We start from the raw sequence: 16,277 nt of genomic DNA, 5'->3' as shown, positions 1-16,277 counted from the left end.
AATATTCCATGTTTATATTCAGCTGGGAGGAAAGACAGCTGAAACACCCCTTTTCCCTTCTCTGGAGAGCGCTGCGAGGCGATGGGGCGCTGGGGCTGCCCAGGGACTGCGGGGGACCCAGCGGGAGGGAGGGAGGTGACAAACTCCTCTTATCGCTCCTCTGTTTGCCCTGGGGAAGGTGAAGGACTCTCCCTCCCCCCAGGGCCGGGGGAGCTGCCCGGGTTATTCCCGGCGTGCAGAAGTGTCGGAGCACCCAAAAGCTGCCGCTCCCAGAGCTCCCAGAGCTCCCAGAGCTCCCCCCACATCCCACAGCCGCCATCCGGATCCCTCCTCTCCACCATCCTTTATTGCACTGGTAAAAAGCCAAGAACGAGTACAACCCCGTCAGCAGCAGCGAGCGCCGGCTCCCGGAGGGCTCCGAGCGCCGGGAACGGGACCCCCGGAGCCGGCCCGACCCCGGCACCCTCACGCCTTCTCCAGGCTCGGGTATTTCTTGCGCAGGACGGAGACCTGGTCCTTGAAGAGGACGGGGTCGAGGCGCAGCTGGGAGGACACCAGGGGCATGTAGCCAAACCAGTCGGCCAACTGGTTGAGGCAGTCCTGCCGCTGGGAGAAACGCCGGCTGCCGGCCGTGCCCTTCACCCTGGCACCGTGCGGGGCTGAGGGGCTCGGGGGACCGGCCGGGGGGGTCCCCGCAGCCCCCTCCCCGCACTCTGCCTGCTGAGCCGCCGCCTCCTTGTGCTGTTTCCGCTGGCTCACCTTGATGGGTGGCAGCTTGGTGACAGCGGCCACCAGGACGTTCATCAGGATGTCCTCGCAGGCGGCCAGCCCGTCCACCAGCTCCCGCAGCCCCGCGGGCAGGTACTCGGTGAAGAGGCTGTGGTAATACCTGGGAGGGGGAGAACGGGGTGAGGGCCGGGATGTGGCCGAGCCCCCCGGCCCCAGCAGCCCCGGGCCGGGTACCTGTGGTAGAAGGCGGCGGCGGTGAGGACGATGGAGATCTCGTTGGTCCATTTGGAGGTGTAGCCCCAGCGCCCCTGCTCGGGGTCCCAGAAGTGGCTCTGGGTGGGGAAGCCCACGATGCGCTCGGGGAAGCTGCGCCACACCAAGAAGGCGAAGTCCACCTGGCAGGGGCACGGTGTCACCACTGCAGGGTCACCCACCCCCTGCAGGACGTTGGGACACGGGGACAGCCCCACTGAGCGTCCGAGGGAGCCGGAGCCTCACCTCGCTGGTGGAGAGGCTGGTGTCCTCGTCCAGGCTCAGCACCGCGTCCGTCTGGATGGCCTCCAAGGGGAAGAAGCGCTCGCTGAGCTATGGGGGGAGGACACACAGGTGGGGCTGTGCCCTGGGGCGGCTGCTCCGGCTCCCTGCCCGTGTCCCAGATCCCTCCCCTCTCACCTTCCTCCTGCCCTGGATGATGGTCAGAGGCACGGTGCTCTGGGGCCATTTCCCGCTCGGGGGTGGTGCCTTCTCGCAGCTCCACAGGACCACGATCTGCAAGAGGAGGACAGGTGTGGCCAGAGGGCTTTGGTGGGTTCACTGCTCCAGCCCAGCCCATCCCCAAAACATCTCGTGGTAGTTCGGGCCAGGATAAACTCACAGGTGGCTGCGGACCGAGCTCTGCCCACCCAAAGGTGACACCATCAGCCACTCTCTCCAGCCCTAAACCCACCCATCCCCTCTCCGACCCACAGGACCCAGCCCCGTCACCCCACAGCATCCCTGGGAGCTGCACCCACCCCCTGACCCCAGCTCCTCCTACCTGGGCGCAGTACTGGGATCCGGAGACGGCTTGGATGAGCCTGAGGATGGGCTGGGACAGCGACCCTGCTTGCGAGGCCACCCGGATGAAAGCCGTGAACTTCTTGGAGGGGCTGTAGCCTGAAAAAAGGGTGGGAAAGGGAAGGGAGAAGTGTTGTGGCATGGCCCGGGTTCGCCGCGCTCAGCCGGGGCAGGCAGGATCCTACCGTGCTGCAGGTAGTAGAAGGGAAAATCCCCGAGGTGGGTGGAGAAGTCAGGCAGGACCAGGAGCCCCCCGGGCAGAGTGTTCCAGAGGAAACGGGAGCGGGAGCGGGGTGGAGACAGCCGGTCCTTGATGATCTGCCAGAGGCCCGAGTGATGCTCCCAGCACCCCGGCTGTGGCCCTGGCAGCTGGGGAGGGGGGCTCGGGGTGGGGGGCTCACCTCCAGCGTGGTGTGCACGATCTTGTCCACGGAGGAGAAGTAGGCATCCCACAGGAACTGGGTCTGCTGCTGGAAAGCCAGCACGCGCTCCGGGTGGATGCAGCGCACGGCGGAGGGGATCTGCAGCAGGGGAGCACGGGGTGCTCACCTCGGCTTCCCCCAGAGGCTCCTGTCCCCAGGGACAGCCCCTGTGATGTCACCCTCCCCCCTGTGGGGCTGCATCTCCTCTCCCTGAGGCAGGATCGGGCCCGGGATTCCCGAGGGTTTGTGCCTGGAAGACGCTTCCCACCTTCCCCCCGAGACGAGGGGGTGCCCCAGGGCTGCAGCTGCAGCGGGACCCCCACCCCAGGCTGGGTCAGACCCTCCTGCATCTGCCCACGGGAGCACCGCCAGGCTCAGCTGCCAGGGGCTCACCCCAAACTCGGCTGAGAGCTCCACCAGCACTGGCGTTAGGATTGGGGCTCTGGTGCCTGGCGTGGGTCAGGATCTGGAGCCAGTACCTGCAGCAGGAGCCTCTCGCTGCCCACGACAGCAGCTCTGCCCCAGTCGATGGCCTCGGCGAAGGGCAGCTCCCAGCCGTCACTCAGCAGCACCGGGATGCAGGCGGCCTGTGGAGGGACCCCGCAGGCTGGGACAGAGCCCCCGCGCCCCGCTGAGGGGGTCCCTTCATCCCCCTGCCCACCCTGTACCTGCAGAGCCTCGAGGAAGCGGAAGGAGCCCAGGCGCCTGCCCCGGGGCACGATGCAGAAGGTGGAGTTGTGCAGCAGCTCCTGGTAGTCAAACCTGGTGTGGGAGATGGGGCAGGGGTCAGGCGTGGCCCCCTCCCCTCCTGTGAGCATCCCTGGAGCTGCTGCTGGCGCCTGGCAGGTGTGGAGCCGACCCAGGGCAGGGCTGGGATGGGTTTGGATGATTTTGGCTCTGAACGTCCCTGGTATTGTGTGAGCAGAGAGCTCCTGGGTGATGAACGGACATACCCGGGCATCCCTTAAAGAAGGGGGGTCAGGGTAGGACCCCAGCGCCCTTCAAAGGCGCGACCCAGCTCCTCCCACCCTCCAGCGACGACACCCCAAGCAAGGCCACCACCCGAACCCCCGAGCCCGAAACTGCAGCGACTCCTGTGCCGTGCCCAGACTCGCTGGGCAGGACCAGCCCTGCCCGCCCTGGCAGCGCTCGGGGGGTGCTGTGGGTGCCGGCAGCGCGGCCCCCCCGGCCGGGCTCGCCCCTGGGGCTGTCAAAGCCCCTTCTGTGCCGTGCTGGGGAGAGGCTCGGTCCCTGCGGCCGCGCCGGAAAATCCAATATTGACTTTAGGTCGGGACAGACCCCGTCTGTTCCTGCCCGCGGGGAGGGGCAGCCGGTCCTGGATGGGCTGGGCCGGGGGGGACTCGCATGGTCCGGGTGGTTGGGAGGTCAAAAAGAGCCCTTGAAATGCGTTGGTCCCCGGAGGAAGGGGTGTCCCTGCGGTGGGACCCTGCTGGTGCCAGCCTGGGAGCTGAGGCTGTGTCACCACATTTGGGAAATGAGCCCCGATGCCAAGGCACAGAGCTTTACAATAAAACCCGCCTCTGGATGAACCTCCCCAATGTCTCCAAAGGATGCCAAAAACCTTGACCCCCCAAACTCCCGTGCAAGCGGAGGGGTGACAGCGGCTCGAACAGCGCTCAGACCCCGCCGTGAAACCACAGCAGCGACATCCCCGGGGCCAGACCCGGCTGTCACCGGTGACCCCGATGCTGCCGGGGCTGGGAGGGCAGCGGGAGCCGCTTCCCCTCGCCGTGGGGAGGCTGGCGCCGGCCGGGCTGCGGGGCCGAATCCTCCCGATGGAAATACTTCGCTCCTGACGCGTTGCGGTTTCCTGGCAATCGCCGTCAGGGCTTCCTTGTTTTGTCAGGAGCCGGGACGGGCGCCCGCCGCTCCCCCTTGGCCGGGCCCCTCCGTGGCTCCGGCCGGGCACGGTGCCACCGGCACCGGCGGCTCCGCAGAGCCTTTCCCAGCCCGCGCTGGCTGCTCCGAACGCGGCCACAAGCCGCCCTTTATCCCAGAACAGAACCGGATTGTTCGGGGCAGCCCCTCGGGCATGAGGAGGATGATGGAACCCCCAGCAGGGCCTTCCTCTGCTCCCCGAGCTGCCTCCACCCCACACACCGGGGCTGCCGGGGTGTCACTTTGTCCCCTCCCCGCTGGCCTGGCCCCTTGTCCGAGCCTGGGAACATCTCCTCGGGCAGGAGGGCACCGATCCCCGCGGGAGCTCGGGCAGAGCTGGCTCTCATGGAGATGCCGGTGGTTTTTTGCCCGGTGTCCCACAGGAGGATGCTCGGGGTCACACAGGAGCAGCCGCCACGTGCTCGCCATCGATCCCCTGCCCAAAGCCATCCTGGGAGAGGTGTAAATCCCCCTGTATTTGCAAACAGCATTAGGGGGATTACCTGGGTGGGCGGATGGGGGGGAATTCTCATCCCGCTGCCCCTTGGCACAGCTTGGGGCTGACCTTGAGCCCCCTGCCCTGCCAACCCCACTGTCCCATCCCAAAAAAAGATTTTGCTGCAAGTGCTGACCCTGCTGGGCCGTGACCCATCCCAAAGCCCCAGCTAATCCCAGTGCCAGCACCCCAGTTCCACTTTTACCTCCCGGCACCTCCTAAGACGCTTTGAGGATGATGCCCAACGTGGCCTCTCCCCATCTGCTCTCCAGCCGGGTGCCTGGGGGGTTGTCCCCAGGCAGGGACGGGGACCTGCACATTGGCTCTGGGCCGGGGTCTGTGTTTACCAGCCCTGATTCTGCAGCTGGTGATGGGTCCCGAGTATTTGGATGGGGAGATGAGGAGCTGGCGTGTGTCCCTGCAGAATGGAACCCCCCAAACTCACAGAACTTTGTACCCCAAATTTTTCCAGGGGTGTTTCCATCACACGCTGCTGCCACCACGTCCATTTGCAGGGGGACCTCCACCCACCACCACCAATTAACTGGGGCTGCCCACACTGGGACACCACAGACCCTCCAGTTTTGTGGGATTTTCAGTGGAGCCAGTGAGGGGGGGACGTTTCGGGCTCATCTCCAAGAGAAACGTTTATGTTGGGGGAGAGCGGGAGGGGGGAGAAGAAAAGCGTCATTCATCAGTGTTCGGAAAAAGGGAAATCGTATTAGAGGCGGTGGCAGCGATTGCAGATAAGAGCTGCTCTCGCCAGATTACTCCAACTTTAATACAGAGCAGGAAAGCCCTGAGCAGTCAGCGCCTCGCTCCCCACTGTGCAGTGAAATCCATTCCAGGAGAACCCAAAACTTCCCTCTCTGGAGGTCCAGCAGCCACCCCGCAGAGAGGCAGGAACGTTTGTGGGGTGTCCCATGGCCCCAGACCCTCCTTTCCCGCCCCAACTCTGACTCACCTTTCATAGTCCACGTTATCCTTGTCACAGCGCGTGTCCTTGTGCTTCTCCCAGTCCTTGCCGTGCTTGCAGGTGGTGAGGGAGATGATGTCCTTCCCGTTGTGGATGTGGTGCAGCGCGTTCCGGGTGCCGGAGCCGATGCCGGTCAGGTACCGCTTCCCCTTGAACACCAACAAGTATTTCTTTTTGGGGGGCACCGAGTCCTGGTACAGCCACCCCTTGTCCCCACCGCGCTGCGGGTGATCCTTGGAGAACAGAGGGATGGAGACGTCGAAGCCGGGCCTGAAGCTGTCGGTGCTGAAGCTGGCTTTGGCCAGGATGGCCTGGCCGATGTCAAACCCCAGCTCCCCGGTGTAGCTGGGCCAGGTGCCCGAGTAGAGGTTGAAGATGAGGTGGTTGCGGCCGCCGTTCCAGAGCGGAAAGCCGCGGATTTTCTCATCCACGTTGCGGACGTAGCGGCCCGAGAGGTGGTCGCGGTCCAGCGTGTCGATGCTGAGGATGAACAGACAGGCTTCCTCGGGGTTCAGGGTGTGGTAGCGGGAGCGCTCGATGGAGCTGAGGATTTTGCCGTAGGTCTCCGAGACGGGCTGGCCCCGCTCCTGGGGGTAGGTGAACACTTTGAAGCCGTGTTTCTCACACCTGGAGAAGTCGAAGCAGGTTTCCATCCGGCAGCTGCTGCTCCTGTAGGAGCTCAGCCACACCGCCCGCCGCTCCCGGGGGGACAGCAGGGAAGGGTCCTCATCCCTCTGCAGCTCCTCGGGGTCCGCAAAGCTTTTGAGGAGGGACCGATCTGTCCAACGGGGCCAGTTCCTCCGGGCTTCTGCTTTCCTCCCGGAAAAGGGAGCGAAACGGCGCAGCTGATCCCCTCCGAAGAAGAAAAGCAGGAGCCAAGAGGCGAGGAAAGTCAGGAAAATGTATTTCTTCCTGGTCTGCATAGGTTCACATTCAGCCCCAGCTCCTCATCGGGCTCGGATGGGTGCCGGAGTCCGGTCAAGGGGCCGATGTTCCCTGCCCCAGGTGGGTGGTGGGACGGCTCCTGGTCCCCAGTATTGTCCTGTGCCCTTGCAGTCGGTGCCAAACCCCGCTTTCTGCCCGCTCTGCCCAGGGCTGTGCTGCTTTTTCGGGACCGTCCCGGTGTCCAGCTGCAGAGCAGAGCCCGGTGCCCCGGTGTCCCGGCCGCTCACTTCTCCGGGCCCCCGAGCCGCGACAATGACACTTCCATGGCTTGACCCAGCTTCAAATCCCTGGAGAAAGGGAGAGGTCGCGTCGTCACCGTCCTGTCGCCGCCAGCCGTGTCACCACAAGTGGCTCCACACATCCCTGCGGCGGGACCCCCCTCCCCAGCTCCCTTGGGAATAAAACCCTGGGAATAAACCCTCCCGCAGCCCCCCCCTCTCTCCCTCGCCCCTCCCTGCCCGGTCCCCCCGTTACCTTCGGGCAGCCGCGGCCCCGGGTGGGTGTCGGGCTGCCGTGTCCCGGAGCCCCGATCGCCGGCTGCCCGCGGCTCCGGGCTGCATCCCCGGCGGGGAAAGGCGGCGGAGCGGCCGCAGAGCCGCCCCGTCGGGCTCCCGGTGCGCGGCCGGGCGGAGGAGCCGCTGCGGGAGGCTCCGCACAGCCCCGCTCCCGGGGCGAGGGCGCTGGGCGGGTGCGTCCCCCCTGTCACCTTGTCCGTCTGTCCCTGCGCCGGGCGCTCTGTTCCCGTGTCCCCCCCCCGGGTGCCAAGACCCCAGCCCGCTCCTGTCCTCCTGTCCCTCCCCCGGCACCGGCTGTCCCCTGTCCGGGTCTGCGTGTCCCCTCGGGGGCTAACTGTCCTGCTGTCCCCCTCGGAGCCGGCTGTCCCCTATCCGTCTGTCCTACCGGGACTGTCTGTCCCCTGTTCCCTCCCAGATCTGACTGTCCCTCGTCCGTCCGTCTGTCTGTCCCGCCCAGTTCCCTGTTCCCTCCCGGAGCTGGCTGTGCCCTGTCCGCCTGTCAATCCCCGCGGGGCTGGCTGTCCCCGTGTCCCCGTGTCCCCGTGTCCCCGTGTCCCCGTGTCCGTGTGTCCGTGTGTCCGTGTCCCCGTGTCCGGCCGGTCCCGGTGGTCCCGCGTCCCCCACGTGCCCCCCCCGCCCGCATCTGCTACCCGGACCCTGGCCCCGCCCCCTCCCCTGATTGCCCCGCCCTCGGCCTCCCATTGGCTCTTTCCGCAGATGAGTGGGCGTGTCCTGTGAAACCCCGCCCCCGGCGCGCGCCCGTGTGGGACGGGGGGGGCGAAATCCCCGCCGGAGGGTCCCGGGGGGGCGGGGGAGCGACCCGAGCTCCTGTCCCCGTGTCCCATTGTCCCCGTGTCCCCGTGTCCCCGTGTCCCCTCTAACCCCCTGTCCCCCTGTCCCCTCTATCCCCGTGTCCCCCTGTCCCCTCTGTCCCCCTGTCCCCTCCATCCCCGTGTCCCCCGTGACCCCCGGGATCCCCAGGTCTCAGCCCCCCGCCCCTCCGTGCCCCGGGGGACCCCCAAAGGGGCGGGGGCAGCGCTGGGGTCACGGAGCAGCCGCGGGGAGCAGGGACACGAACACAGCTGGGGCCACCTCCACCAGTGACACCCCTGGGTTCCAGGGACACGAACACAGCTGGGGCCACCTCCACCAGTGACACCCCTGGGTTCCAGGGACACGAACACAGCTGGGGCCACCTCCACCAGTGACACCCCTGGGTTCCAGGGACACGAACACAGCTGGGGCCACCTCCACCAGTGACACCCCTGGGTTCCAGGGACACGAACACAGCTGGGGCCACCTCCACCAGTGACACCCCTGGGTTCCAGGGACACGAACACAGCTGGGGCCACCTCCACCAGTGACACCCCTGGGTTCCAGGGACACGAACACAGCTGGGGCCACCTCCACCAGTGACACCCCTGGGTTCCAGGGACACGAACACAGCTGGGGCCACCTCCACCAGTGACACCCCTGGGTTCCAGGGACACGAACACAGCTGGGGCCACCTCCACCAGTGACACCCCTGGGTTCCAGGGACACGAACACAGCTGGGGCCACCTCCACCAGTGACACCCCTGGGTTCCAGGGACACGAACACAGCTGGGGTCACCTCCACCAGTGACACCCCTGGGTTGCAGTGACCCCCGCGGTCGCCGGTGACCCCCGGGCTGGGCTAGGGGGAACGAGCCTTTCTGCATCCGTGGCCAGCTCCCAGCACAGCCAGGGAGTGCCCTCGGCCCACGGAATGTGGGGCTCACCCTCTCAGGGGGCAGAGATGGGGTCCCAGCCTGGCCTGACCCCCCAAATCAGGATGAGATCTCTTGGTGGGGTGCAGGATTTGCCAAGCAGGAATGCGGGCCAGTTAATCCCGTTAAACACGCTCCCTGTGAACGCTGTGAGCCCAGTGCGGGGGTCCCCAGTGCAGAACAGGACCCCCAGTGAACCCCAGAGTCCCGCTGGGCTCAGCCTGAACCCAGAGCAGCCCTGAAGTTGTCGCCCACCACCCCCATCCAGGACCCTCTCCCAGGGTGGCTTTGCCGGGGTAATTTGGGGGTGCTGACCCCATTCCGGGCGTGGGCTGGGCCCGGCAGCACGGACAGGTCGGGGCTCGTCTCTCCCACCCCGTCCCGGCATCCGCGGCCACGGCAGCCGCCCTCGCCCTGCCCGGGGCCGGGCAAGCCGGGACCGGAGCGCTGGATGCCGGCCATGGGTGTGACAGCCCGGGCAGCCTCAACCTGCGGCTGGATCCATCGCTGAGAGCCCGGCCTGGGGTCCCCTCTCCCCGCCCCAGCCCCAGGGACCCAGGGGACACAGAGAGTGCCGGTCCCAGGTCTCTTTGCAGCACCCAGCGCGTGCCTCAGTTTCCCCAGTCACCGCGGGGAGCCTGGAGTGGGGCTGCGTGTGTGGGAGCTTGGTAGAGACGGTTTTCACCAAATCTTTGGGTATTTATTTGCCAGCCCGGCTGGCTCGGCCCCGCAGGGAATTAATCCCTGGCCGCAGAGGGGATTACTGGGGACCTGGGGCCGCTTTAGCTGCAGAAAGCGGATTAAGCAAAGGACAGGGAACGTGGGGATGGGCAGTGAGAGCCCCGGAGCACCGCTGGCCTCTGGGGGGGACAAGGGGACAGTCCCGAGGACAGGAACCCGGCTGGGCACAGACACGGACAGGGCAGCCCTGGGGTCGGGGAGCACAGCCCCTATGGAGGGGCACGGCTGCCATGGGGACACTGGGGCTGTGTCCTGAACTGGGGACACTGGGGCTGTGCCCTGAACTGGGGACACTGGGAGCTGTGCCCTGAACTGGGAGCACTGGGTTCCTGTCCTGAACTGGGGACACTGGGGCTGTTCCCTGAACTGGGGACACTGGGAGCTGTGCCCTGAACTGGGGGCACTGGGAGCTGTCACTTTGCGGTGGTGGCACTGGGAGCTGCCATTCCGGGCCGGTGACACCGGGAGCGGTGTCCTGTACTGGTGGCTACTGGGAGCTGTAGTCCACGAGCACTGGGAGCTGTCGGGCAGAGTACACTGGGCGTGCTGGGAGCCGAGAGCCGGTGTGCTGGTGTGTGCTGGGAGGGGGATACTGGGGATACTGGGGGATACTGGGGGATACTGGGGATACTGGGGGATACTGGGGGATACTGGGGATATTGGGGGATACTGGGGGACACTGGGGGATACTGGGGGATACTGGGGGATACTGGGAGCGCACAGAGGAGAACTGGGAGAGCCCTGGGAGCTTGGGAAGGGCACTGGGAGCTCTTGGGGGGGCACTGGGAGCTCTTGGGGGGGCACTGGGAGCTGCGTGGGTGAGGGCGCTCGGAGCTGGGGTGGAACTGGGAGGCACTGGGGGCTGCGGGGAGCAGTGGGAAGTGTCAGGAGCGCTGGGAACTGGGGGTCACTGGGAACTGGGGGTCACTGGGAGCCGGGGGTCACTGGGAACCGGGGTCACTGGGAGCCGGGGGTCACTGGGAACTGGGGGGCGGCTCTGGGAGACGGGCACTGGGAAGCACTGGGAAGAACTGGGAAGCACTGGGAAGCACTGGGAAGCACTGGGAAGCACTGGGAAGCACTGGGAAGCACTGGGAAGCACTGGGATCTGTAGTCCAGCTGCGCGTACTGGGAAGTGTAGTCCGGGATCCCAGCGCATACTGGGAGGTGTGGTTCAGGGCCGGGGCCATACTGGGAGGTGTGGTTCAGGGTCGGGGCTGTACTGGGAGGTGTGGTTCAGGGCCGGGGCCATACTGGGAGGTGTGGTTCAGGGCCGGGGCTGTACTGGGAGGTGTGGTTCAGGGCTGGGGCTGTACTGGGAGGTGTGGTTCAGGGCTGGGGCTGTACTGGGAGGTGTGGTTCAGGGTCGGGGCCATACTGGGAGGTGTGGTTCAGGGTCGGGGCCGTACTGGGAGGTGTGGTTCAGGGTCGGGGCCATACTGGGAGGTGTGGTTCAGAGCCGGGGCTGTACTGGGAGGTGTGGTTCAGGGCCGGGGCTGTACTGGGAGGTGTGGTTCAGGGCCGGGGCTGTACTGGGAGGTGTGGTTCAGGGCCGGGGCTGTACTGGGAGGTGTGGTTCAGGGCTGGGGCTGTACTGGGAGGTGTGGTTCAGGGCCGGGGCTGTACTGGGAGGTGTGGTTCAGGGCCGGGGCTGTACTGGGAGGTGTGGTTCAGGGCCGGGGCTGTACTGGGAGGTGTGGTTCAGGGTCGGGGCCATACTGGGAGGTGTGGTTCAGGGTCAGGGCCGTACTGGGAGGTGTGGTTCAGGGTCGGGGCTGTACTGGGAGGTGTGGTTCAGGGTCGGGGCCATACTGGGAGGTGTGGTTCCGCAGCCCCGGGCGCTGCTGGAAGCTGTAGTTCTGCACTGGGGGCGCAGGGTCCCGTCCCCCCTCGGCTCCTGACCCCTCGGCAGTGTCCGGCAGGGTCAGGAGCCTCCCCAGGGTGGCCGTGGGACATCCCCGCCACCCCAGTCCCGGGGAGGAACGGGGGGGGGGTCTCATCCCCGAGCAGCCCCGAGGGGCTCTGCCCTGGCTCCTGGCTCCTCCTGGGGGTCGCTGCGGTTGTTGGGGGCTGCCCGGGGTCTGGGCAGTGGGAGGGGGCTGGGGAAGGAGGAGGGAGCGAGTTGGGGTCGCTGGGGTGGGGGACAGACGCTGAGCCCATATCTCCGGCCAGGCTGAGCTGCGTTGGCATGGGGGGGATGCTGGCGCTGCCCCCGGGGCAGGGACCCCACCAGGTGGGCTGCACGGATGTCATGGTGGGCTCCACGCTGCAGGTACGGGCATGGGGACACGGCTGAGGACAGGGACAAGTGTCCCCTGCAGAGCAAGGCGCCTGCTTCTGGACACTGCCACCGCCCTCTGTGCTGTCCCCACTGTGTCCCCCTCGCTTGTGTCCCTCAGGGGCTCTTCCTCCGCCTCTTCTACCCGTGCCTGCCTCGGGCAGGGGCCACCGAGCCGCTCTGGATCCCTCGCCCCGAGTACTGCAGGGCTCTGGCTGATGCCACCCTCGGCCACCGCTGGTGCTCGGCCCTGCTCAGCATCGCCATCGGTGAGGGGGGGACCCCACCCGGGGGACCCCACCCGGGGGACCCCACCCCCACCCGCTTCCTTAGGGACCCCCGGGGGACCCCACCCGCTTCCTTAGGGACCCCCGGGGGACCCCACCCGCTTCCTTAGGGACCCCCGCCCTGCTGGGGCTTTTTCCCAGCCCCTGTGGTGATGGTGGAGCTGGAGCTGAGCAGGTTCCTGCACCCTGTGCCCGTGTCCCCCCCTTTCCCGGGGGTTTCTCCTCCCTGCAGGCTCCTGCAGGGTCCCGCTGAGCTGGAATGCCCCTCTCAAGCCCCGCAGCAGCGGATACCCCCTGATCATCTTCTCCCACGGCCTGGGAGCCTTTCGGTAGTGAGAGCCCTGAGCAGGGCTGGCACAGGGATGTGGGGGGCTCTCCTGGCCCCACTCAGTGCTGCCCTGAGCCTTCTGCTCCCATCTCCCTTCCAGGACCTTGTACTCTTCAATCTGCACGGAGCTGGCGTCCCGGGGTTTCGTGGTGGCAGCGCTGGAGCACAGGTGGGTGCCCAGGTCCCCACCAAACTCGTGCTGGGGCTGGTGGGACATCGTGCCCTGGGGGGAGCTGCCGGTGTCCCCCTCCCTCCTGTCCCCACAGGGACCATTCTGCTGCCACCACCTATTCGTGCACGGCCCCGGCTGGCACGGAGGAGTGGATCCCCTTCCAACGGGTGCCCCAAGGGCAGAAGGAGTTTTATTTCCGAAACAAGCAGGTACCGGGGCGGGGGAATCAGGGTGAGCAGAGGGGAGGGCTGAGATTCCTCCTGCATCCCTGGGGATGCTCTTCCCAACCCTGTTGGCGCTGGGGCTGAGCTTTCCCCTCGGAGATGAGAAAAATCTGTTCAAGCTGTTCCTCTCTGTTTCCTGGGGTCCGTCTGTCCGGCTCCAGCTGACCCTGGCCCTGGATAATGTCCCCCCACACCCTGGGGAGAACAGGACTCTGTGCCCAGCCCAGCTCTGCACCAGCTGCTGGGTTTGTTCCCACTGGGATTTTTGTCTCTCTGGGATTATCCCGGACAGCTGCTTGCTGGGGAGCAGGAAGGTTTCCTGCTGAGCCAAGTTCCCCCCCTCTGTTTGTTTCTGCCTCATTTAAAAGGACAAGAGCGAGTCGTGGAAAAGCTTTTTAGGAACGGAGGTGCTTTTGGCAGCCTTAAATCACCTCCCTGATATTTTTGTGTGTGCTCTGCCTCGTGGCACATTGCACAGGAAAGGGAAACAGTTTTCCTTTTCAGAACCCGTGAGCAGAAATGGTGAGGGAGAAAGAGAAATAGATGATAAATAGAAGGAAATAGTCGCCAGGTCAATCTCAATTCCAGCATTTTCTGTGTTGCAGAGTGCAGGAGAGAGGTTTTCAGTGAGTATTTTGTCACTTGTCACCTTGAATGTGCACAGACACCGACACTGGTGTCCTTAGGGCAGCCGAGGACGTGGCCTCGAAGTGGCTGCAGGTCAGGGCATCCTCTCCCTGAATCATTTCGGGTTTTAGGATGCTCCTGGTGCCCCTCAGCTGGGTTTTAGGGGCACAGCCAGGTTTGCTCCTGGGTTCTGGGGTCCCTGTGGGGGTTTGGAGCTGGGCTGGGGGGCAGCTGGTGAGGATCCAGGGCTCCCCCTCCCCTGCTTCCTCCCCAGAGCAGAGGCATTTGCTCATCTCCAGCCGTCTGCTGCCAGATTAACTGAATTAAAAGCAAACACCAAAAAGAAACCACTCCAATAAACGCCGCGGCGCTGCCGCCTCGCGCCTGCCTTGGCGTTTGTTGCAATTCAGGGAGAAGGAGAGGAGCACTGGGGAAATGAGCCTGGATGGGCACTGGGGGGAAGTTCTGAGCCCAGGTTTGTGGTTGGAGGAGCTGGGCTTGCCAGGGAAGGGCTGACTGTTCCAGGTTCACCAGAGAGCGCAGGAATGCGTGCGGGCGCTGCGGCTCTTCCAGGGCATCGCCGGCGGAAGATCTGTCCCGAACATCCTTCACCAGGACTGGGATCTCTCCGTGCTGAAGGTACCTGGCTCTGCCTGGAGGGAGCTCTGGGTGCCCCTTGGTGGCAGGATCAGTCCTGGCTGCCTGGGGCTTTTCCTCCTGGGACAAGAAGGGTTTGTGCAGAGCTCCAGCCTTGCAGCTCTCCGGGAGCCTTCCCTCCCCTGTGGGCAGCAGAGCCCGTCCCAGCAGCAGTGGGACACGGCATTTCCCCCCTTCCAGGGACACTGCTCATCTTCCCTTGGCTTTTCCTTCCCTAGTTAGAGACCTCCAGATGGGAGCTTTGGGCTCAGACTCCTCATCCCTCTCCCTTTTGCAGGACAACCTTGATCTGAGCAAAGTGGCCGTCATGGGCCACTCCTTTGGGGGGGTGACAGCGGTGCTGGCCTTGGTGAAGGAGCCCAGCTTCAGGTGAGGCGTGGCAGGGACGAGGAGGGGACAGGGGGCTCATCCTGGTGGGAAGGGGAGCGGTGCTGGCTGCCTGTCCTGCTCTGCCCTGCTCCAGGTGTGCCGTGGCTCTGGATGCCTGGATGTTCCCTCTGGAGAACCTGCTGTACCCAGAGGTGCCCAAACCTGTGCTCTTCATCAACACCGAGAAGTTCCAGACCCCGGAGAGCTTTGCTAAAATGAAGAGGCTGAGCTCCAGGAACAGCCAGACGAGGATTGTGACCGTGCTGTGAGCAGGGGGCTGGCACCCACCCCCTGCAGGGACCACCTGGGGGTGTCCCAGCAGGAAAACCCCTGGCTTCTGCTGCACATCCCACTGATGCACATCCCTCCCCTGCCCAGGGGAACCACGCACGAGGACCAGACCGACTTTGCCTTCCTCCCTGGGAAGCTGCTCAGCCGCATCTTCGGCAGGAGGGGGAGCCTGGACACCCACAAGGCTCTGGCCATCACCAGCCGGGCAGCTCTGGCCTTCCTGCAGAGGCACCTGAGTACGGCCCAGGCTGGGGGAGCAGGGGGGCACCAGGGCTCCCTGCTTTGGGGGGGCTGTGGGGCTGCTGCTTCCCAAAGCACGGGGGTCTGCTGGCTGCTCCTTGGCTTCTGGAGAGGCTGTCACCTGGAGGGGAGGCTGTGGTGTCCTTGTCACCTGGAGGGGAGGCTGTGGTGTCCTTGTCACCTGGAGGGGAGGCTGTGGTGTCATTGTCACCTGGAGGGATGGCTGTGGTACCCTGACACTTGGAGGGGAGGCTGTGGTGTCCTTGTCACCTGGAGGGGAGGCTGTGGTACCCTGACACCTGGAGAAGAGGCTGTGGTGACCCTGTCACCGTCTGTGCCCTGTGCAGAGCTGGAGGAGGAGTTTGGTCAGTGGGACGAGCTCCTGGAAGGTGTTGGGGACTCGGTGGTTCCGGAGGTGCCGTTCAGCCGCTCACACCTGTAGCTGCCCCGAGGCCACCGCTGGCAGCTGGGGACTGGGAAAGTGACTCCTCCTTGCCCAGAGCCTGGAAGGGCAGGAGGACACCTGAGGAGAGCAGGGGACAGCGCTGGTGGTGAGCGAGGGGCTCGGGGAATGTGCCAGGAGACCCCTCCCTGCTCGTGTGCCTGCACTGGGGGCTGTGGGAATAAAATCCCCAGGGATAAAGACTGAGTTGGCTGTCTCAGAGTAATCAAACCACAAATCACAAAGGGGGCTGGGCTGGAAGGATCTTTGAAGACCATCCCCAGCTTCGCTGTGGGTTGGGGGTGGTTCAGCCACAGCTAGGAGAGATGCAGCATTGGGGCTCCGAGCACCAGGGTGAGGAAAATCCTCTCCCAGTCCTGGAAAGCCGTGCAGATTGCTGACTCCACACCTAAACCCTGCAGGGGGAAGGAAGGAGGGTGGTTTTCAGCAGGCTGAGTGGAAGGAGGAGCACCCCAGAGGCGCAGGGATGTGGGATGGGGACTGGGATCAGCCTCAGGAGAGAGGAACAGCCCAGCCTGGCTGTGTGACACCCACAGGGACGTGCTGGCAGCACCTGCAGCACAGCCCTGGTCACACCAGCCATGCCAGGGGTGCAATTTGAGGGGGATCCCATCCTCAGCCATCCCGAGGAAGGGACTGCAGGGATTTATCCCACCCAGGCTGGCTCTGGGAGATGCAGGCACGCATCTCCTGACACACCGGGGCAGGAGGGCATGGAAAAGCCCTGGGATGTCCCAGCCCAGGGGACATCCCGAGCTGCCAGGACATCATCTTCCCATGTCAGCAGCACACACAGGATTGATGTGAACAGAAC

General features: G+C 65.3%; 2 protein-coding genes across 4 annotated transcripts; one reads left to right on the top strand and one right to left on the bottom strand.

Moving 5' to 3' along the window:
- Positions 1-324: 324 nt before the first annotated feature.
- EXTL1 (exostosin like glycosyltransferase 1) lies at positions 325-7,440 on the bottom strand. 3 transcript variants are annotated; one of them, XM_086863453.1, is made up of 12 exons: positions 6,998-7,440; positions 5,567-6,810; positions 2,876-2,969; positions 2,687-2,794; positions 2,187-2,306; positions 1,971-2,103; positions 1,766-1,884; positions 1,402-1,497; positions 1,228-1,314; positions 964-1,124; positions 760-889; positions 325-606 (listed from the first exon to the last, which is right to left on the bottom strand). In XM_086863453.1, the coding sequence occupies exons 2-12, from the start codon at positions 6,499-6,501 to the stop codon at positions 466-468; spliced, it is 2,124 nt and encodes a 707-aa protein (XP_086719579.1). In that variant the 5' UTR covers positions 6,502-6,810; positions 6,998-7,440; the 3' UTR covers positions 325-465. The 3 variants fall into 3 exon arrangements, with proteins under 3 accessions (XP_086719579.1, XP_086719580.1, XP_086719578.1); XM_086863454.1 differs by having other exon boundaries at positions 325-543; XM_086863452.1 differs by having other exon boundaries at positions 325-889.
- Positions 7,441-10,008: 2,568 nt separating this feature from the next.
- PAFAH2 (platelet activating factor acetylhydrolase 2) lies at positions 10,009-15,649 on the top strand. Its single transcript, XM_086863445.1, has 11 exons — positions 10,009-10,098; positions 11,700-11,799; positions 11,927-12,074; positions 12,325-12,421; positions 12,521-12,589; positions 12,687-12,801; positions 13,969-14,082; positions 14,378-14,469; positions 14,564-14,734; positions 14,848-14,996; positions 15,348-15,649. Exons 2-11 carry the CDS (start codon positions 11,716-11,718, stop codon positions 15,440-15,442), a joined length of 1,134 nt encoding a protein of 377 aa, XP_086719571.1. The 5' UTR covers positions 10,009-10,098; positions 11,700-11,715; the 3' UTR covers positions 15,443-15,649.
- The last annotated feature ends 628 nt before the right edge of the window (positions 15,650-16,277 follow it).

Source organism: Cyanistes caeruleus, chromosome 26, assembly GCF_971803275.1.
Source record: "Cyanistes caeruleus chromosome 26, bCyaCae1.hap1.1, whole genome shotgun sequence".
Classification (NCBI taxonomy): domain Eukaryota; kingdom Metazoa; phylum Chordata; class Aves; order Passeriformes; family Paridae; genus Cyanistes; species Cyanistes caeruleus.
The sequence above is the reverse complement of the archived record's forward strand: the minus strand, read 5'-3'. Positions and strand labels throughout refer to the sequence as shown.

Coding starts and splice junctions, on each gene's coding strand:
- EXTL1 (XM_086863452.1), bottom strand. CDS start 6,501: ATGCAGACCAGGAAGAAATACATTTTCCTGACTTTCCTCGCCTCTTGG. Junction 2,307..2,686: donor GCGAGAGGCTCCTGCTGCAG/GTACTGGCTCCA, acceptor CCCCTGCTGCAG/ATCCCCTCCGCCGTGCGCTG. Junction 2,104..2,186: donor TCGTGCACACCACGCTGGAG/GTGAGCCCCCCA, acceptor GGCCTCTGGCAG/ATCATCAAGGACCGGCTGTC.
- PAFAH2 (XM_086863445.1), top strand. CDS start 11,716: ATGGGGGGGATGCTGGCGCTGCCCCCGGGGCAGGGACCCCACCAGGTG. Junction 12,075..12,324: donor CCTGCTCAGCATCGCCATCG/GTGAGGGGGGGA, acceptor TCCTCCCTGCAG/GCTCCTGCAGGGTCCCGCTG. Junction 14,083..14,377: donor GGGATCTCTCCGTGCTGAAG/GTACCTGGCTCT, acceptor TCCCTTTTGCAG/GACAACCTTGATCTGAGCAA.